Source organism: Pholis gunnellus, assembly GCF_910591455.1.
Source record: "Pholis gunnellus genome assembly, chromosome: 21".
Taxonomy (NCBI): Eukaryota; Metazoa; Chordata; class Actinopteri; order Perciformes; family Pholidae; genus Pholis; species Pholis gunnellus.
Genome location: NC_136548.1, coordinates 6,212,410 through 6,234,246, shown reverse-complemented (window position 1 = coordinate 6,234,246; position 21,837 = coordinate 6,212,410). Strand labels below are relative to the sequence as shown.

The 21,837-nt window shown below is 44.6% G+C and overlaps 2 protein-coding genes across 2 annotated transcripts; one reads left to right on the top strand and one right to left on the bottom strand.

Annotated features, from left to right (window-relative positions):
- Positions 1 to 783: 783 nt before the first annotated feature.
- rangap1b (Ran GTPase activating protein 1b) lies at positions 784 to 5,872 on the bottom strand. The gene is made up of 16 exons (XM_079182339.1): positions 5,774 to 5,872; positions 5,314 to 5,433; positions 5,065 to 5,192; positions 4,920 to 4,979; positions 4,634 to 4,813; positions 4,359 to 4,493; positions 4,009 to 4,167; positions 3,806 to 3,919; positions 3,630 to 3,729; positions 3,412 to 3,496; positions 3,095 to 3,254; positions 2,924 to 3,007; positions 2,707 to 2,809; positions 2,491 to 2,579; positions 2,166 to 2,287; positions 784 to 2,017 (listed from the first exon to the last, which is right to left on the bottom strand). The coding sequence occupies exons 2-16, from the start codon at positions 5,423 to 5,425 to the stop codon at positions 1,933 to 1,935; spliced, it is 1,716 nt and encodes a 571-aa protein (XP_079038465.1). The 5' UTR covers positions 5,426 to 5,433; positions 5,774 to 5,872; the 3' UTR covers positions 784 to 1,932.
- Positions 5,873 to 8,501: 2,629 nt separating this feature from the next.
- On the top strand, positions 8,502 to 20,627 carry zc3h7bb (zinc finger CCCH-type containing 7Bb). The gene is made up of 21 exons (XM_079182334.1): positions 8,502 to 8,742; positions 9,584 to 9,645; positions 9,762 to 9,798; positions 10,101 to 10,298; positions 10,435 to 10,593; positions 10,834 to 10,974; positions 11,066 to 11,108; positions 11,214 to 11,452; positions 11,593 to 11,887; positions 12,136 to 12,194; positions 12,384 to 12,483; positions 12,678 to 12,839; positions 13,005 to 13,210; positions 13,315 to 13,415; positions 13,563 to 13,744; positions 13,936 to 14,015; positions 14,360 to 14,616; positions 14,919 to 15,024; positions 15,382 to 15,490; positions 15,635 to 15,768; positions 16,027 to 20,627. The coding sequence occupies exons 2-21, from the start codon at positions 9,587 to 9,589 to the stop codon at positions 16,060 to 16,062; spliced, it is 2,703 nt and encodes a 900-aa protein (XP_079038460.1). The 5' UTR covers positions 8,502 to 8,742; positions 9,584 to 9,586; the 3' UTR covers positions 16,063 to 20,627.
- Positions 20,628 to 21,837: the final 1,210 nt, after the last annotated feature.

Below are 21,837 nucleotides of genomic sequence, written 5' to 3'. Positions count from 1 at the left end.
AAAAAGTGCTCTCCGTCGCATCTGAATGCTTTTACCAGTAATGAGCTAACATTTTTTTCCTATTTTCGCACATTATATTGACGTTATTATGTGCGTAATGCCGGTTTAATGCAGTCATTTTAAATGACAAAAACCTGCAATATTATCTAATCTGGAAAAAAATACCAGCCTTGTATTTGTTTTTGTATTTCCTGCAATTAATTAATTACAAAATAAGTATTCAGTCTGATAAAATGTAATGTTTATTTATTTTGAGGCTAAAATGCTCAAAATAAAACTTGTCCACGATTGGATAATTTAAGAATTTGGGTATAGAACTTTCAAGTCAAATGGTCTGTGTCCAAGTGTTCCTCGGGTGATTGAAATCCAAATATCTGCTTATTTACAGTAAGTATAGGAATCATTTTTACGCGGACTCACCGTGCTCTGGTCGAGGTTCCGTCCAGCTGTTGGTCGTCTACTGGCCGCTGACTCTCTCACGGTCTCTGCTCCGTCTGCTGCTCTCTTCCCCCGGCTGTCCCCCATCCAAAACAAACTCCCGTTTATCCCTTCATTCACTCCCCCCTCCAACACAAACGCACACCTTTTACCTCCCACCTCTGGAGTCCGCGCAACGCTCCGCTGAGCCCGTTAAAGGGATAGTTCGCGTCAAAATGACAAAAGGTTCTTAGACATTTTATCTCACAGCAATGCCTGTTTCATCCTCTCTGAAGGTGGAAGCTCTTTTATTCTACATTAAAAAAAAAGAAATAAAAAGATATACACAGAGTCAAGGTTTGTTTGATGAGTTATATTTGTGACAGGGCTTTCAGTAGCTACACATTACCAACATATCAGGTAAATAAACAACAATATAAATGCAGTCCCCGGTCTAATGTTAACCATGTTAAAGGCCATGAAAGTGTCTTTTTCTCTTAAATGCTCCATCACATCGCCAACATGTAAACAAGAGGTAAAACCAGCAGCTGAACTTCAAGTCATATATAAGAGCACTTCTTTTCAATAAGACTGATTATGGATCACAAAAAAAAGAGAAAAGAAACATCAGGTTTAAGTGATTTTGGTCCCCTGAGCTCTGCAGTGTCAGCTCAGTGCACAGTGATGCGCACACACACACACACGCTGTGTGTTCAGGCTGATGGGTGAGCGTGCGGTGCTCTCCTGCATGAAGCCCATTCCTGCTCACAGTCCGATGCACACAGCAGCGCCCTGACTCGACTGGACCTGAGGAGCAGCAGTGTGTGTAAAAGGTTGTCAAAGAAAACCACCAATCAGTGGAACGGAACAATAGAGTCAGCCCTTCATTTTTCACTAATTTATTTGGATGAATAGACTGTAGTTTATGAATAACTGGCCTTCCTATTTCTGTTCACAACAACAAATAGAGTATCTAAAAATCTCTAGCTGTGTTTTTAGTCACTCTGAATATCTGCCATTCTTTTACCAGATTTACAGTACAACTTCCAAATTCATCAAGACCTGGAAATAACTTGTAATAACCTGTAAACCCGGACATTTCCCTCACCCTGTCTGAAGTAGATGCTTTGTTGTAAACAGTGAAAATGCTAAAAGGTGCCAGCTTGACGTTGCCTTGTGTTAGCTCCACTCCAGCTTACAATCAGTTCCATCTTTTACACATTAACCCAAACGTTACCGTTTGGGGATTATTTCTACCTTTATTTTCTATAAAAATATAAGTCACAAGCATTAGTAGAAAAAATAAAAACTAAGACATTCTGCACGGTTTTTGCCTTCATAAAATATACAAATCAGGAGTGGCGATGCATTAAGTGGCTGTCTGAGTCCCTTCTTCAAGTGTAAAGCGTCCCTGTTGGTTTTGTTAGTGAAGACGGTAAAGTCAGTACAGTGTGTGTGTGTGTGTGTGTGTGTGTGTGTGTGTGTGTGTGTGTGTGTCCCAGTGTTGGTGGGTTATCAGTGTTGGTCGTGGCACTTCTTCTCCAGCGTGGAGCTCAGCCTCTCACTGGCACTGCTGCAGGACTCCAGCGCTCCACTGTTCCTGAAGATTCACAAAAGACAAAAACGTACACAATGCTGAGACTTCAAAGTGATGTAATGTGTTACAAGTTGCAAACTGTTCTGAACTACCTTTGTGCTTTAGTTCACATTTGCTTGACGGGTAACTGTGCAGATAAAAAGGATCCTACTTGGACATGAAGGTGTGAAGCAGCGAGGCGTGGTGCTGAGAGAAGTAGTCCTGCTGGATGGCGTGCTCCAAACACAACAGCTGACCTGGGACCAGCGACACCTTTTTCATCTTCCCCTCTCCCTGAAACACACAACAGAAAAACCTAAATGAACTGATTTTTCTATCAATAATAGTATTTAATATCAAATTGTGATGAGTTTTCTGAAGGGAATCTGGTCCATGTAGCTTTAATGTGCAGAACTTTCATGAGATTTGAGTCCCATAAGTTCTGTTTTCAGATTCTTTGGAGAGGTTGGGGGGGTGCTGCAGCATCATCATCATACCTTGAGGAGTCCCATCATGACCAGCAGCGAGGAGAGGAAGCAGTACGACTGGAAAGCTGAGCCAGAGAGGAGCTTCCTCAACACGGCATCTGTGAGACACAGCGATGCGGGTCGTTAAATGAGACGGCAGGGGTACGTAAAGGGAGCGAGATCCATCGGCAACGTTATATTTCAACCACGAGTGGAACACTTCATAAGAAGCGGCGTCTTATTCACCGATAGTTTCGAGGACAGCCGTCTTGGTCTCTGGTTCCTCGCTGTACAAAGAAGCGATTTTCAGGAGGATTTCAGCGGCCTTGTGCGGGTCAGAGGCATCCACCTGGTGAGGAAAGGGAAGAGTTTATGGAGCAGATTATATCCGTTCTGTGTTTGTACTCCTAGCCCAGCAGACTAAACATCCAAAAAGGAGAGAGATATGTACTTAGATTCCTACCTGTTGTTGGAGGCTCGTCCTCATCTCTCCCAGCTGAAGGAGCCTCTCTGCTGAGGGGCAGCTGAGGAAAGACATGACTTCTGCCTGAGGGTGGACACAACGTCACGATAAACAACAACATCATCCGTTTAGAAATGAACAGTGTGCAGCGTGGATCTAGTGTCGTCTTACTGGGCTCTGAGGTTTTGCAGGACTGTCGTCTTTTCTTGTTATTCCATTTTCCTTCACAATGTCACTGTCCTCTTCATCTTCTTCACTGCAGTCACTGGCATCATCATCGTCGTCATCATCTTCTTCTTCATCCTCGTCATCAGGTTCTCCCTCATCATCACTACAGTGAAGTCAAATTAACATTTGTTTCGATTAACAAGCTGATCAGAGATAAGTTGTGTTTTGGTTTTTGTACCTAAGAAACTGGACAATAGCTTCGGAAAGAGATTCACTGGATCACCTAACGTCACACAAACGTGTGCGTGTGTGTGTGTTACCTGAGTGATGCCAGCATGCCTCCTTTGTCCATGTTTTCCATCACTTCCCTCAAAGCCTCACAGCCCTCCTCCCCCAAACTGTTACCTGTAAGAGTCACATACAAGAGTAACTTTCACCTGGTGTATCATCAACTTATTCTGATTTTGACTGCCACGAGAACAATCATGTAACTGCTCCTTCTACACGGAGAGTGGGAGCCGTTCCACAGTCGGCGTACCGTTCAGATCCACTTTCTCCATGTCAGGTTTGTCCACGACAGCCTGAGCAACCACCAGAGCTGCTGCCTCTGTGATCTCCCCGAAGGACAGATTGAGCTCCTGAAAAAACAAGGAGCACATGTAATCAGCCTGGTGACGAGGCAGACGGAGAACTGAACTTTGATGGTGAACAGACCTTGAGGATCGGCAGTCCCTCTGTGAGGACGGCGGCGAGGGCGATGGCTCCTTCAGAGCGGACCAGACAGTCTCCGAAGTTGATCACCTGTACATTCCTCAGGTGCCTCAGAGCCTGCATGGCCGACAGGAGAAACCCGCGTGACTCAAACACGCGGCTACGTATCTTCTGCACTTATAAGGAATGTTAAGAACAGGCCTCACCTGCGCCATGGCCAGCGTTCCCCTCTTGGTGAAGGTGTTGTCGTTGAAGTTGAGGACGCGGAGCTCCGGGTTGTGTCGCATGGCTGAAGCTAACGCCATCATGCCCGCGTGGTTGATACCATTCTGGGGCATGTGGACTTCTTCCAGGCTGCCCATCAGCTTACATATGGGGAAAAAAGAAAAGAGGAGGAGTCTAAGATTTTAAATAAATATGTAAATAATTTAGATGCTGGAACCAGGAAATGTTTGCCAATCTTGCTCGATTAATCCCTATTAACAATTAACAGATTATCAGATATCTATTGAAATGTTTTCCCCAGATTATCACATTGGGGGGGGTTATGTTCTACCTGGAAGGCCTTGGCCAGGGCGCTGGCTCCTTCGTTCTCCAAGCGGTTCCTCCCGGCGACAAACACTCTCAGTTTGAGTGGAGCTCCGTGCGCTGACGACTGTCTGTGGCCCTCCATCAGAGCTTCAGCCAGGATCTACACAAAGCACACAGCACAGTGGTTTATCGTAAATCTGGAGGACTTCCTTCTTTATTTCCAGTTTGTGTCGGGAGAGGATAAAAGTACCATTTGGGAGGTGGGTGAGAGATTTACGGTGCCGGGTCGAACAAACTCACCTTTCCTCCTCCGATCCCCATGCCGCAGTTGTTTAGCCTCAGCTCCTGCAGAGTGTGGCAGGAAGGGCTCTTCAGCAGCTGTTCGATTCCCTTCACACCATCGGGCCCAAAGGCGTTGTCGCTCAGGTCCAACTCGGTCAGCCTGGCCCCCGCACTCATCAGCGCACCGCCCAGAGACCTCTGATGAACGCACAGAGAGACGGCGTGTGACGCAGGCATGTTCTTAGCGTGTTAATAAACGCCATAGCGACTCAAATCCAGAAAAATCTGTGTCGGAATTTCTCACCAGGGCTGTTGGGATTTCAGAGCGCAGCCTTCCGGTGAACATGTCACTCCAATAGCATCTCTGAAAGACACATAAATCATTTTAACAGAAATAAAACAGCGAAGTGACGACAAACGGGGTACATGAGGAACTTCAGAGTGAGTACCTGGAGCAGGTCTTTGCTCTCCAGAGCCTTGGCAATGGCCCGGGCCGCATCCACTCCCACCGTGTTCCCCTCCAGACGCAGAGCTCTCAGACCCGGGTACTGCTCCATCTCACGGACCAGATCCTCCACTGAAAGCACAGAGAGCAGGTGGTCAGGTCTGAGGAGGAAACAGCCACCTGAACTCTCATGTAGAGGGTACACAGCGGTGAATGAAAAGAGGAAACTAAGTGGACCTGTTTGAAATCTGACCTGATTCTGCGTCGTCGAGCTTCAGACCCAAGCCTTTATAGCTCAGCTCTCCATCCCCGACGTGGGTCTTGGAAAGCGCATCAGCCAGCTGAGCGATGTCATCTGAGGCCATGGTTGACTCTGTAGAAATATCCAGAAGTCAGGCGTTAAGAGAAGGGTCACATTTGGGTAACTTTATCGACACATGACTGAGCAGAAGTACAGTAGAAATGACGTATTCGATCACGGTGGATAACGTGACATTATGTACAGATAGTTTTCTGACGACAACAGCACTCATGGTGACGTTAGCTCTTTAGCCTCGTCGGCGCTAGCCAGTAGAAGTGCGCAACATCAGAAAAGTAAAAGTAAAAGTAATGAGACCGAGAGTGCGGACTTCATGAACGGTATCCTCGTGCCGCTCGGTCATTGTATCGTGTCGTATTAGTCATGAAGCTCTCACTGAAGCACTAAACCTTACCACAAAGACTAATTGGTGATTTCCAAGGAAACGATGGCGAACACACGCCACTCTTCCGTGCCGCGCGCCGGTTGCTCAACCGTGTGACGTCACGCTGCCCCTGGTTTCTTTTTCGTTGATTGTGTTTACGTCGGTTAAAGCGGATCTACACTTTTCTACCGCCATCTGCTGGAACAACCCCGAACTACTCTGGATTCATTTCACTGCCCTCTAATATTGACTAATTCATATTTTAATTAATCAACGGATGGATTTTGTTCTATGAATTTTCTATTTCTCATTTCTGACACAATACATTATGCAAATAGTATGGGCCCTACACCATATAACTTTTTTATAAATGTTTTTTTTTAATATATATATATTTATACTGTATATTACATTTTTATTAAAGAAATTAAAATTACTTTTATCTTAAGTCATTTTAATTTCTTTAATTTCGAATTGTAGTAATACAATTTACAATTAGTTAGTTAGTTAGTAATTATGTATTTTTTATTTTATTGTTTTAATTTATTTTCAAACTACTTTTTTTAAGGTTATCAGTCCAAATCTACTTCATTGTTTGCTTGTTTTAATTTAGTTTATACTCTCTTACCAAACTCAACAAACGTTATTAAACTAACAAACTTTTATTACCAATCAGCAGCAACTGGTTGACGACACGTGTACACGGGCATGATGCTTAAGCTAGCGCAGTAGGCCACCTGAAAGCTTACATTAGCTCAAATTTGTCCAAATGTGTCCTTCAACACGCAGTTTAATTTCGCCGAGGGAAAGCACCACGGAGACATAGACTACATTCATAAAGTAGAGAGGAGGAGAGAGTTTATGGACCACCAGGAGAGGTTTTGGGACAGGTTGGTGCCCTCACTCAGCACAGTTATCGCTCAACTAGCCCCAGTAAAAGTTGCGCGAGGAGCCATGAGGGCCTCTGCTATGTTCGGGTCGCTGTTCAAAGTGACATTTGCTAGCTTCTTTGGTTTCCTTACTGGGAAGATGTTATGGCAGAAGTTCAAGAGGACAAAGTGCTCCTCAAAGGGAGAGGACCTCACAGGACTGGCTCCTCCATGTGGAGCAAAGTCGGGTACAGGTGACCCGGACACGAAGGCTTCTGACCCCAGCGTGTCAGAACTCATAGACCAGACGCCTGTCGATACGGATGGAGACAGCGAGGAGACACTCCTGCAGGGGGGCAGGGGAGAGGACCTGAACCCTCTGGTTGAATCATGTGAGGAGTTGGAGTCCAGGAACCTGAGGCTGAACAGCATAGAAACCAGCAAGGTCCTCCTCATGCTGAAGTTGGAGACCCTGCTGAAACCTCCAGCAGGAGAGCCACCGAGACCCGCACCTGAGAAAGAGGCAAGGCCTGATTATCAACAGAGTTTGGTTTATGTATACACCTCGTGCCAGCTGGATGACATTCATGCCATAGTTGTGTTATTTTTTTAACAATATTTTGGTGGCACAGCATTGTCTGGGGTACTTCCCAATATGATCTATTATTTAAGGGGCACATTTTAATAGTTTACAAAGCTCCATATATTATTTAAGAGAGAGCAGGGTAATAGTTTATAGCGTATTTATGTTCAATTTCATTCTATTCATTTTAAATTGTATTCATGTTGCACAATTTTAATACAAAAGCAGTTCGACGTGCTTTGCGTGATAGTTAAATTACATGATCATGTCAATAGCAAAACAAAAAGGCAATGATTGTTCACATTACTGTATTATTTTTACAATTAAATCTTAGCAAGGTGTGTGTGGGAGATGTTTTAAATTCAAAGAGGATTAGAAATGAACAGAATAGAATTACTCCAGTACTTTACTCTCCTTCATACATCAAATACGGAACTTTTTACTCTTCACAAATGCTAATTACTTTAGCTCCCAATCACTCCCAAGACTCTAGGACCTTCCTATGATCTAACCCTAACCCTAACCCTTATCCTGTGCTTGGCCATGCCCCCAGCTGAAATTAGACAAATTGTCTCATGAATGAGATTTTGAAGGGCTTTAATTTTGGAATGCTACATCAGAATGTCCTGGTTATTTCAGAGTGAGACCTTGAGGTGGTCTGATATTTCAGTTATTTCAGAACGGAACTTTTTACTCTACACTACAAATGCTAATTACTTTGAAAGATTTTACATACAAAAACTTTACAGAATATGATGTATTGCTATAGATATGCAATGACCAACATGTTATATATCAAGTGGGCAAAAGTTGCTCCATCTTGGCCAACTACTACATTAACATGCTGTTTACACATGATTGCATCTGTACCACTGATAAGGGTCATTCTGCTCATTTGGTGGTACCATTTTTATTCAAGCAACATTTAACAGGGTGAATACAGGGTGATTGTAGTAGAGTATTTTATTGTTATTACTGCTTTAATTCCACCACATAACTAAGGCTAACCAGAACAGTGACGGTGCTCTTTTTGTTTTGTTTTGTTGTTTTTATTTTGTTTTGTTTTGTTTTGTTTGTTTGTTTTTTGTAAGAGGATAGGGTACTCTGGTCCACACTCCACTACAGTAGGTGGCGGGAATGCACCTTTCACTGGATGCCATCCGCCATAAAACTTAAAAGAAGAAGAAGAAGAAGAAGAAGAAGAAGAAGAAGAAGAAGAAGAAGAAGAAGAAGAAGAAGAAGAAGAAGAAGTGACAGTGTTTTTGCTGCCCTCTAGTGGCCACACTTCTCCTGGAAACTTGTTGCAATGCTGCACTCGAAACAGAAACAGCTAGCAGTTAGCTAGCTAGCGTTAGCTAATATTGATTCAGTATCCAGCAGCAGTCGTAGCGCAGAGAAACTCGTGCTCCGTTCACACACTAAGGACATGCACACTAAATGTACAGATATGCGCCCGGACATTGACTGATATCTGGTTTTGTATTCCGGACTTTGTCGCCACCGCTCTGTGAAGCTGTCTCTGATCTGAAGCTGTAACTTGACTCGCGGTGAGTTGTCGTGATAAGTGAGGGCTTCGGCTGTTAGCCGGGGCTCCATTAGTAAATTAAGTTAGCCAACTAACAGGTAGCTAGGTAACACTGGGTTACAAGCAGTGTATCCATATATGTCAGCTCAACAACAATTAAAATCAAAACAATGCACGTGACATGAAACTGAATAAACATGTTTTAATGCTATTTAATGGTGTTTTTTTTAACGCTAGCTAAGCTAAGTTGCAGTGATTAGCATCTTGGCTGAGTGCGAAACGTTCACGTCAAGTTAGCGTTAGCTCGCTAATCCTGACTACCGTGACTAAACCACGGCAGGGTTAACTGTAACTACACTGACGTCATTAGCAGATAACCCCACGTTGTGTATTTTACCTTCATCGCTGTCGGTGAATGGATTTTGGAGTTTACGAGCGATAAACCTGCATGTCACGCGATGGCTAACGTGATCATTTACCCAACATCGTTTTGGCTAACGGTTAAAATGTGTAGCTAACGTTCACATGCCCCCCTCCCAAAAAATGTCCACAATCAATAGGTGGAATACTGGCGGACTGTGTCATCCACAGATTAATGAAATACTATCGATAACCACCAGCCGTCTTCACCGCTGGCTTTGCCCGCTGTTTGTTTACGCAAGTCCGATGATTGCTCAGGCCTTGGCTCATCCAGGGCGAATGTCACGTTAGTTAGTGAGCAGGTTTTGCAAAGGTGTTTAAACGTTTGCAAAAATAGATACGTAGCCATCAAATGTGTGGATGTATTGACCGCGTCGTTAGCTGTCAGAGCTGTTGTGCAAAAAGTCTAGTTTTAAACAAGTCAACCCTGTGTTAACCCTCAGGCTATGGATTCTGATCGTCAGAAACGCAGAGAGGAAATTCAGAAAGCCATGAGCTTTATTCAGTAAGTACACGAGTAAAATGTCCTTTTTAATGCCTCATTTACAACTAATCAGTATCATGAGCAACGTTCACACCCCTTGTAGAGCACTGACAGCCCTCTGTGCTCTCTGTCCACAGGTCATCACTGCCTTTCCCAGAGCCAGAGAGCTATGAGGTTTGCATTCATCCTTTTCATCCCAGTTCTCGTTCACAACTTTTTTTTTATCATCAATTTGTTCCTACACTACTTCCTCACAGATCACGCTCATACTCACGTTTTGTTTTGTTTTTTCCTGCATCTAGATGTAGATTTGAGCTCAGACATTGTGATTTGTTAGTTTATTTCTTTTCTTGTTTCCCATCTTTCCCCTCTTTGTGTCTCTCTGACCATCACATTTCACCTTTTATTCTTTTTTATGTCACCCTGTCGCTCCGTCTCTCACCCTCTCTTTGATCTCTCTCTACGCTTCCCTGCAGGCGTTTGTGATCCAGTTGGTATGCAACTTGCTGGACGAGGGCAATTCTTGCTTCCGAGATGGGGACTGTCGTCAAGCGACCCAGCAGTACGGAGAGGGGGTCAGTGTGGCCCGCTACGCTCAGGCCGAGGCCCTCGTCATCCCGCACGAGCTGCTGGAGAGCCTGTATGTGAACAGGGCCGCCGCCAGCTACCAGACGGTGAGGGGGAAGAGGGAATATGGAATGGTTTAACTCTTGTGCAAGTCTCTTTATGTTCTGTGTAAAATGAACATATCTTCTTAAATTCCAATGCCTCTCTTGCTCTTACTGTGTGTCTTTGTTCTGTGGGCCTCAGAGGGAGTATGAGCGCGGTGTTCAGGACTGTGACAGCGCACTGTGTGTGTCAGAAGGCAGTCGCAGGGCTTTGTACCGCAAAGCCATCTGTCTGAGGGAGCTGGGACGAATCCGGGAGGCCTACGAGTGTGGAACTAAATGTCTGCTCACAGCGCCACACGTATGTCATCAACACTGAAATATTAATACAATTTACGGATCTAGTTTAAAGGGAAATATTACAATTAGTTAGTGGAGATAAGTGCTTAAGTTAATGCAGATTTTGAATAGGTCAGTATATGTATTGGGTCATGAATTATGACTTCATGGACTACATTGTGTTCCTCGTAATAGTTTACCTTAAAGTGAATGAAAGTTATTCTTGGTAAGTGGGGACCTCTTCTTGTGATTCACCTTCCAGGACCGGCAGGTGAATGACCTGGCTCAGGATCTGGCCAGTAAACTAGGCCTGAAGGGCCGCAAGGCTTACGTCAGCCCTCAAACGGAGTCCACAGCCACAGAAGGGGAGAGTCACGGGGAGACCTCCCCACCCACGGGAGAGGTGGGTGCTGTTGTCGCGGTCTAGAGTTCCTTACTTGGCGACTGAATGAGAGACTAATCCTCTCTGCTATTTCTCTCTCTTTTTCTCTCAGATGTCCTCCAATGGGCTGGAATCTCTGGGTGACATGGGACCAGGTATGAGCAACCTGCACACCTTGAACATGTCTGTTCCTACCCAGACTCCCATCTATTCACCATCTTCATTTTCTTAACACCATCGCTGTTTTCGTCCCCCCTCAGCGGACCAGTCCAACGCGCAGTGCATCCCTGCTCCTTTGGCCACGCCCATCCCAGTCAGTGATGACCCGGCGACCCCAGTGTCCCCGTGCACTGACCTGTCGGAGAGCCCCAGCAGCCAATGCCTGCCCCCCATGCCGTACTCCGTCCCTGTGTCGGAGCACATGGACGAATGCAGCAGCAGCGTCATCAAGGACGAGCTGGACAGTCTGCTGGATTGCACCCCCAGAAAAGTCAGTGAGGTGAGTGAAGGACAGATGAGCGAAGAAATCCTGAATTGGATCCTCAGCGTGTTTTTTTAAATTTGTTTTAGTAGGGCTGACTTCACCTGGTAGGTCCTCTACATAAGCTAATGCTTGTCTCTGTTTGTCTCCTGGGACAGAGTCCAGTCCAGGGTGCGATCCCCACCAACCTTCCCAATACGGCAGTGGGCCTCCGGCCGCCATACTCCCCAAACCTTCCAGCCCCGTCACCCCAGCTCACCCCGACCTTCTTCAGCTCCTCTATCAGTGACATGACCCCACTGGAGCCCTACTCGCCGCTGGCCCAGCGGGACCAGGGCTCCACCCAGGCGCAGGACGCACTGGGAGGCTTCCCCACAGGGGCCACGGATGGAGAAGGGAAGGCAGGAATCGCTGCTGGCGGGCTGGACTCGTTGTCCGAGTATACTCTCCCTGGTGAGTGGAGAGTCTATAATACTGTTTATTTTATTTATTTTAAAGCATGCCCGCTATAATGAAAATAAGTCTCCATAGAACTGAAGTAGTACACACATTTTGACCCAGGGCAATGTGTTAGCTTTCTCTTACATAGTTCCCAGAGCACAGCTCCTAGGCCTGACATGTGCACCAGCAGCAGGCGGTGTGAGTCAGCACCATTACACCATGGTGTCTGACATCAGTGTCCTTGTGTCTGTGGTCTTCAGGGGGGCGAATGTGTCACAGCTTCATCCCTGGAATGCGTAACCACAGTGCTGCACATGCAGTGAGTAACACACACACACACACACACACACACACATTAGCATCATCTCTTGCAGGACAAACTGCTTTTACATGGTACTGTTAATGGTGTCGTTTTTTTAAAATTAATTAGCAGCTATTTCTAACTATGCCGCTAAGTGGCCTTCGTGTTTAACGTCACGTCTGTGTTTCCCCTTTTCTTTTTTTTCAGAACGGTCCAGCAGGAACCAACCTGTCTCTGCTCTCCAGGAATCCTCTGGCAGTCACACATGAGTTTCGGCAGGCCTGTCATGCCTGTTACAGCCGAATAGGTTTGTTAAACCCCCCCCCCCCCCCCCCCCCCCCCCCCGCTTTGCCATCTCTGTTAGCAAATATCTAGACCCTGTTTTTAAGGCTCAGCCTCTATCGCTGACCAGTATTAATTGCAACATCATTTACAGAATCTATCTCACCTGAACTAGTTTTACAGGGTAGTTAACCTTCTCTTTCCTCCTCTTCCTCATAGGTCCTCGAGTGATGGACTACAAGTATCAGCCGGAGGCAGCACACCGCTGCAAGAGGGACGTGCTTCTGTGCCGCCTCAAAAACACAGACGACCCAACGTGGAAGAGGATCCGGCCAAGGCCCGCACGGAACAACTTCCTGGGGGCATTTGTACTCTGTAAAGGTGTGTGTTTATAATGAATAAGACACTTGAATGGATGTTGAAGATGGGGGGGGGGGAATCTATTTTTAGAAATCAACAAAGCCCCGACAACCAAAATGAGTTGAACTACGGCAAAAAAAATGTGTTTGTATTCTGTTGAACATTTTCTCTCGTCGGGTCCCACAGAGGTGCAGGAGCGTCAGGAGTGCCAGTATGGGGAGAACTGTACGTTTGCTTACTGCCAGGAGGAGATTGACGTGTGGACCCAGGAGAGGAAGGGCGCGCTGAGCCGAGAGCTGCTGTTCGACCCGCTGGGCAGCACAGAGAGACGGGCGCTCAGCGTCACCAGACTGCTGCAGCTCCACATGGGCATGTTCATGTTCCTCTGTGAGGTGAGACCACGGTGGATGGTGGTTCTCTTGTTCTTTTTGGTCACTAAATGGGAGTATTTAAACAAGACGTGGACTTATATGCATCTCTTTCCTCTTTACAACAGGAATGTTTCGACAGTAAGCCTCGCATCATCAGCAAGCGCAGCAAAGAGAACTTGGCGGTCTGCTCAAACCTCACAGCTCGACACCCGTTTGACGACAACAAGTGAGCGAAACAGAGTTTCTGTCTTTATTTTGCTCTTAGAATAATAGTGTGTCTACACCGAGGGGATAAATACACTCAAAATGTAATTTTAATTTAGTCTCTTGGCCCCTTAAACGTTCTCTGACTGCTCTGGTGTGTCTGCTGCAGGTGCCTGGTGCACGTGGTGAGGTCGGCCAATGTGCGCTACAGTAAGGTGCGTCCCCTGCACCCTCTCTGCCAGTTTGACGTGTGTCGCCACGAGGTTCGCTACGGCTGCCAGCGCGAGGACAGCTGCTCCTTTGCTCACTCCGTCATAGAGCTCAAATGCTGGGTCCTGCAGCAGGATACAGGTCGGGAAGAACACACGCACCAGTTGCCTTTTCAATTATTTAAAAGCTGTTGTGAACGGAAAGAACGCATTTTAGCCCCTAACTGTAACAAAATGTGTTCCGCCACATAATGTTATTTCACTATGAACACGGTATCTAGTAAAGTAAGTGAAGGTTTTTTTCCCAGAGCTGCTCCCTCATTTGTCCTTCAGGTATCACCCACGAAGAGATGGTGCAGGAGTCCAAGAGACATTGGCAAAGGCTGGAGCAGAACGCACAGAAGCAGCAGAAGGTGAGACAGGAAAGGGAACTGAGACAGTTGGACATCTTGCACTTGGTTTTCTTCTTACCAAATAAGTCGGACGGTTCCCCTGTACTGCAGTAATTTACTGTGTTAGCCCCGCTATCCTCTGATACACATGGCAACCAGCCATATTTTCACCTGAGAAGGAACATCACCTGTAGAGCACGATGAGCACTGCTCATGCTGTCTCCCCCCCCAAAGATCCTGCTTTACCCATCCTATATTTATGTGTAAAAGAAGCCGATATTTTTACAGTGTTCTGGCAAAACACGGGTAAAGCCAAATTTTGATTAGTCTGCTTTATCAATGTTGACTTCTCATTTGTCTTTCAGCCGATCCACATCCCACATCCAAGCAGCAGCATGTCTGCAGGAGGGGTGGGGGGAATGGGAGGCGGAGGAGACGGCATTGGTGGCGGTGGGGTGGGCCCAGTGGGTGGCTTGGGGATGGGAGGATTGGGCGCAGGCATGGGCAGAGGACGCCCCCTCAACCTGAAAATGAAGTTTGTGTGCGGCCAGTGCTGGAGAGAAGGACAGGTCAACGAGCCCGACAAGAACCTCAAGTACTGCACCGCCAAAGCACGGCACAGGTGAGGCCTGTCTCAATAAAGTACACGCCAGCGCCACCATGTGTGTCCCGTGAAGCTCAGCAATACGACACAGTGTTTTTCCAGTCTGATCCTTTAAAGCTGACTGTGCAGTTTGCGTTGTCTCAGGCTTTGATTTGTGTGTTTTAGGACGTATAATCAGCTGCTGCCATTACAACACTGGTTGTTTGAGTAGCGGCAGAGTTGTATGCCAAAGGGACAAACTGACAATCTTGGCTTTTGTTTAGTTGCTGCTGCTCTTTTTAAGGCTTTAGGTCTGTTAACCTCTGTTTTTGTCTCTTTAGCTGGACGAAGGAGCGTCGGGTTCTGCTGGTGAAATCCTTTGAGAAGAAGAAGTGGGTTGTTGTTCGGCCTCTGCCCTTCTCCCGCACCTATCCACAGCAATACGACGTGAGTACTTCTGCACTCTTTTCTCTTCAACGCCCCTCCGCCCCTCTCACATGCCGAGTACAGCTGACTCTGGTTTTTGCCCTGAGGATGTTGTCGTAAATCTCCTTACCGCTGTGTCTTATTTTTCTCTTGCTGCCGGTGTGTCTTTGACACCATCAACTGAGTTAAACAACACATTAATTGTACGATTACCATATTCAAATTACAAGGAGCGACTTATGCAACTCTTACAACAACAACAAAGGGACACTTTCACAGTTTAGAGGGATGAACTGGCTAAATGAACAGAATAGGAACCTCTGATGCAATGCTGTTGGGTTCAGTCTGTAAAACTTGACTTTCGTCTGTCTCATCCAGATGTGTGTGCACGTGATGAAGCAGAAGAAGTGCCACTATATTGGGAACTGCTCATTTGCTCACAGTCTGGAGGAGAGGGACGTCTGGACGTACATGAAGAACAACAGCTGTAAGCTCCTGCGTCCATGTTCAAGCACAGCGTTATGGGAACAGCTGTTGACTATAGTACACAAGAGAGCGGAGGTGTATTTAGATCTAGATTCAATCGTCATGCTTCTCGTTCTCTCCTTTTTCTCACCTCCCTCCTCTGCAGTGAGAGACATGCAGCAGATGTACGAACTGTGGCTGCAGCTCACCAATCAGAGCAGACGCTCGGAAAGCTCGGTTGTGTGCCCGCCCCCGGAGGAGAAGCAGGTCACCATAACGGCAGATTACGCGGAAAGCATGGTGAGAGGTTATAACATTGTTATAGGCAATTAAACCTGCCGCCCCTCTTTTCAGTGGCTTATCAGGTGACTATGGCATTGATTTCCTCCATTGATGTGTCAGGAAAATGTAATAAAGATGCGTTGTGAATATAATGATATAATGAAAAAGTGGACAGAGAAGCTTGTATATAAACAGGCTTGGAGGCTTTTGCGTGTTTATAGTGACTGACTGCATTCCTGTTTGCTCAGTTGACCGTGTCGATGCTTATCGTTTCAGGGAGGCCGGCGGTTGTCAGACGGGGACGATCTCTGAGAGTTGCTTGTGTTGACTCGAGCCAGCTGATCGTCACTGAGCTGCACACAGAGCCGGAGAGAGAGACGGGTCTGCCACACCAGCTGCAACTCAACCGTCTGTCATCTCGCCAGTCTGACCCCCTGTAACATCTCGCCAGCAATGTCAGAGAAGATGGACACGCAGCTAAATGGTTGAGCCCCACACACACACACACACACACACAAATACAAGACACTTCCACACAACACATGACACACAAATCACAGGCACCGCTTAATACAAAGAGAAAGCTTTGTGAGGGAAAATATAGGACTTTTTTGTTTTAGTAGGAAGCTTCAGTTACACTCAGCACCTTTAGGTTCCCCCCAGCAGATTATATACTGCAGAAATTCCACAGACACCTAGTTTTGCTCTGACTAAAACTAATAAACTAGTATTCCCTAGTGCTCTTTGGACTATCTGTGTCCATCAGGCGCCACTTTCTTTTTTTTCTCTTTTTTTTTTGTTTTGTTAAAATCCTCGCAGCACTGAAACAATTCTCGGGTGGGCGCGCTGGTCGCAGCCCTTTAAATTTCACTCGGTGATGATTTAAAACAAAATTGAGCTCAGTTGAAATTTTAACTTTGGAGTGCTAAGCCCACAATGCTGTCAATGGCAACAGAGAAACTGAGGAGAATTGTAAAAAAAAAGAGATTCTAAAGTGGACACTCCTCGATAAGCTGCCCAACAACCAAATCCCTCTCTCCTTCCTTCACGGGAGTATTACGAGAAGGGTCAAAATAGCTTTCTGGAGATTACTGATTTTGAGTAATTATTCTTCTTTTTTTTCCAAGGCGAGTTGCACTTCCTTGTTATATTGTCTGCCATATTGGTAGAACGCTATGAATGTAATGCCTGCATGGGCCTTTAAAACTAGGAAATTAGTCATTTAAAACGTTGCTGTGGTTGTGGAATGTATGCAAGTATACTTACATGCCCCAAAACAAACTTGTGTAACATGACAGCCCTCCCCTCTATAGATATAAGATGGCCTCTTAAATAGCTGGTTGTGTAATCAAACCGGCGAGTGCCGACACACACACGCTCATCACATAATAACCTTGCAGTGGGAGTCAGCCGGTCTCCGGGGGAGGTGGGTGTTAATCAACTTAACCACCTGTGGCTAATGTACACATGGCTAATGGCTCAAAGCAATTGCTGCCAAAGCAACGCATCATGTACTGGCAGCCGACAGAGATGTGAGGCGGGTGTAGGAGGGCGAGAGAGACAAGCGACTGCAGCACGTGTGCAGTCCTGGCTGGAGCTGCTCTCAGCATTAGATCAGTTCACGCCGCAGATGCCCATTTTAAGAAATGATGACCTCACTTGGACTGAAGCACAGTCAAAATACTGCCCACGCAGGAGACCTGAGTTGTTAAAAAAAAAAAAAGATAATTTAAAGATTGAAAAGCTGGGTAAAAATGAAGGATTATTAAGAATGTATGTTTCTACAGTTGATTGTGAGAATATTAAAGATAATTTTGAAAGTAAGGGCATGTTGCCACTTCTTCAGTTGAACTGGGGTCATTGTTTCACCGATAAAAACAAACAGTTGTGCCCCAACAGCCTTCAAGATGGAAATCAGTGTTCCTCATGTGCATCCATATGTTGCTGATGGCTATCAGTCACTCCTAGTATTAACCTTTTCATTATGAGAAACCTGTTGGCCTGAGACGGGGAAACCATTCTCACCACATGTTGTGCCTATAAACAACACACATATATATATATATATACACACACACACAGACACACACACACACACACACACACACACACAGGCCATCTTATTCTAGCCTTTAACGTGGACGGAGACACGATGGAGATATGTCTATATTCAGATACATATACACGCATATTATACATATTTACAAATAATGGTATACTACTAATAATAATTGATAACTTAGCGGTTAAGCTTAATAAATATATAACCTGAAAACCTGTATTGATTACATAGAAGAACTTCTTGTTATTGAGGTATTGCTATATGACATGTATCACTGAACTAGATGACTATAGTGTTTTCTTTTGTTTTTGTTTTATATGATTCTTTTAATTTTGTCATTTTTCTTTTTTCCTTCCGTGTGGGTTGTTCCAGACGGGGTTTGTTTGTTTCTGTAAATCTTGACACTGAGAGCAGAAGAGGAGAAATCGAGTGAGCCCAACTCAAGAGGGTTTTTTCTTTGTTCACAAGTTCAGCAGCTAAACTGGATCCACAGCATGTGTCGGTGTTCCTGTCCTGCAATGTGTGGGTCAAAAGCTGCACTTTATATTTCAAGCCTTCATCTAATGGTCCTGTCCTCCAGAGTGACCTCGGCTCAATGCAAAAGACAATAACAAGCGGTTTCAATTACCCCCCAAACACTGACATTTAACGTCAATCGGAGCAGAACGTGTGAAGACGAGATATTTTATTTAACCATTGAACCACGATGTAAGAGTGTGTTTTGTGGTGTTTGATTTGTCTGCAGTCAGTGTATAAATAGAAAATCTAGAAATGGTTTTGACGCCACAGCCTACAGTGTCTTAAAACTAACTTTATGGCCATGCAGTCAGAATCTAGACTGTCGGCCCAGCCTGGGCTCAATCCTAAACGGCAGATCTAAGGTCAGTTTAGCTGGACACTCATCAGGTTGTTTTTTTTTTGGGGGGGGGGGGGTGGCCTTGTCTGGAACAGCCCAGGTATTAGCTTCTTTGAGGGATCGTATTACTACTACTCCTAGTATTATGATGAATATGATGATGATGATAATGATTGCTATCTATTGACTATTTCTATTTCTTCTCTATATGCTATTGATATATGTATGTTTATTGCAATGTATAACTCTCTTTATATATGTATCCATGTATGAATATAATAATTAACAGTAAATATGCGTCTGTGTATGCAGCAGCAGGGCACAGCTCTGTGTCTGGGAGGCAGTGAGCAGAAGACGTCCAGCTTCTGATATCTAATGTAAGGCGTCTAAAGGTTTAACCCTACAGGTGGTGGTGGGTGGCGGTTATCAGCCACCTGTAGGCCGTCAGTAGTAGAAGCCATTTCACACTGTACAGTAGACCTGCTATATATTAATGTTGTCTGAGCTCTGTTCGTAAGCCTTAGGATTACTTGGGCACTGGCCAAAAAAAAAAAGAGAAAAGAAAAGCTAGTTGATGATTTAAGTTTACAGTGTATGTATGTGTATATATACACACATATAACTGTTTCCCCTTGGCAGTGTCCTCAGTGTTGATCCTACCAGCGGAGCTCGCTGCTCACTGCCTGTGCTGTGTGCTTTTGTTTGAACTGATTCACCGAGCAAAGACGGAAACAAAAGCATACATAGTAGCCTATATACTCCCGTGTAGCGCCTTATTCAATATACTACACCTATAAGATGATACATACCCCTGCTTACTATATACAGTATATGATACCTGATACCTATTATAATACTTAGACACCCTTATAAGGTAATTTAGATAAGAGATGGTGGAGCTTTTTTTTTTTTTTTTAAGTTTGTTTTCTTTCTGTGGCTGTGTGGGGGGGTTTTCCTGTGCTCGGTAATGTGTTCCTATCTGGTTTTTCGGGGTGTTTTAAAAAGGACAAGTTGTCAGTAGAGTGCCGCACACTCAAATGTTCTCTGTCATTCATTAGTTGTCCGTTCAGGATATTCCCAAAGCAGCTGGGAGGGATAGATAACATCAGCCATATGCCCAAAATGTGGTAAATCTTAATTTTGTCTTTGGTAAATAACCACAAGGTGGAGTTTTATTTAAAACTTATAATTGGCTGCATTAAATAGGGACCATGACTGGCATCTAGTATATGTTTTGGCCACTGTGACAAGTGGATCAGCAAAACAGTCTCTGCTTATAAAGACATGTTGGAGTAAATTGTTGTAGTAAAGGGAAAAAGGTGGAGTATTTGAGGGGGGGGGCTCTTCTTCCATTGGAGAAGGGTACTAATGATGTAACTGAGTTTCACAGCGGGAACCTGTGTTGTTAAAAGCAGGCGAATCATGACACAAACTAAAGGTGAGGCAGGTTTCTGCTACTTTATGTCTATGCATAACAGCAGGCTTTGTAGTGCTCAGAACTACAATATTTACAGAGGCTACAGTACAAGAAACCTCCGACACATGCAGGCCCTTTCATTGCTGTTCATTCTACTGTAACAATAAAGGGATTATTCCCAGTGTGTGGGGGGGGGGCATGCAGACATAGTGGTCCTGCCCTCTGATAACGTTTGTGTCACTTGATTCCCAGCGCCGACACACACCTGCACAGCCACACAAAAAAAAATATCTTAATTTATCGGTTTTCAATCATTTAGAAAATATCGGTTCTTTGAATTGTTTTCAACAACTCTGATGATGAAACCAGGGTTGTAAAGAAGTGGGAAAAACATGGCCTCTTTTTGTACTGTATTTTTACATTTTGTTTTATGTTTTATCTTCTTGACTTTGTTTTCTCTTTTCTCCTCCCTGGTTGGAAGTTCATGATCTCATAAGTGGACCAAATCTCTTGAAAGCATTTAATAAACAGATCGTTTTAGAAAAGAAGTGTGTTTTTTTTTCTCCATTTATCGAAGATCACAATCTGGTGAAATTGTAATAAACAATTAACTAATGAGCATATTTATAAAGGGTTGGTTTCAGGGTCAAGTCACAGAAAAGAAAATTAACTCATATTTCACATCTGATTTCAAAACCATGGACATAAAAATGCTGCTATAACTGCCGTCACTATTCTAGACTAGAGCAAAAATATAAAGTAATATTCTCCTGTTTTAATGGCATATTACAGTAATATGGAAGTGAAAGAAATGAATTTGTGGGGATCAAAACATACAAACATTAATATTCGGCAGTGCTGCATATCGATAAATCACTCTTCAATGCATTCTTTGAGTTTCTACTATTAAAATATCACCTCTAAATATCATGCAATACAACAATAATGACAGCAACTTCCTCTCTGACAGTTATCTACACACAAACTGTATGGATTGAGCATGTTTTTTTAATTTTTTGATACTGACTTGGAGGTCAGTTAATCTTTTTTTTATCTCTACAATAGTCTTACATATATAGTGTTGCACGTGACCATCCACTGAAAGGGTTATTTTTGCATTTTATTTCAAATACTTTGTTAAGTAAGGACATGACTTAAGTTAAAAAACGTATTTTCTTTAAATAGTATAATCCTCGCAGGTGTGTCAGTTGCGGACCCGTTGTGCTGGCTCACTGGTCTGCCAGGCACGCGGAAGGAGGAAATGAGCCTTTCTTAATTGTAACTAGATTCACCTGTGCTCTTCCTGCCCAAAGCCAAAAGGACTGCTGTGCGAAGTGCACGTGTGTTACCTTCATACACACGTGCATTAAATAGCCTACACTAAAATCCCCACGGTGCATTATGACATTTAAGGAAGTTAGCATCTTGTAGCATTCTCGTACGGACAAGACGAATCGTGAGGAGCTGTAGGTGATATTTATGTGCAATTAATTTAGTATCCTGACTTTTATTAATACATAACAGTCTGCGATGTTCAGGATGTTCTGTTCTCTTTTTTCTTACCAAGGCAAGGCTCAAGATTGGTTTGTCACCGCTGTGATTGACACACTCACTGACCAATCGGCGTTCTCACCGTCGATTTCTGCGGGAAGCACGCTGCTGATTGGCTGCGGGGGAGCCGAGTGGGCGGACTGTAACTGTTAAGTAACTCTTTTTTTTTTTTTTTTAGTTGTCAGAGTTCATAGTGTGTAA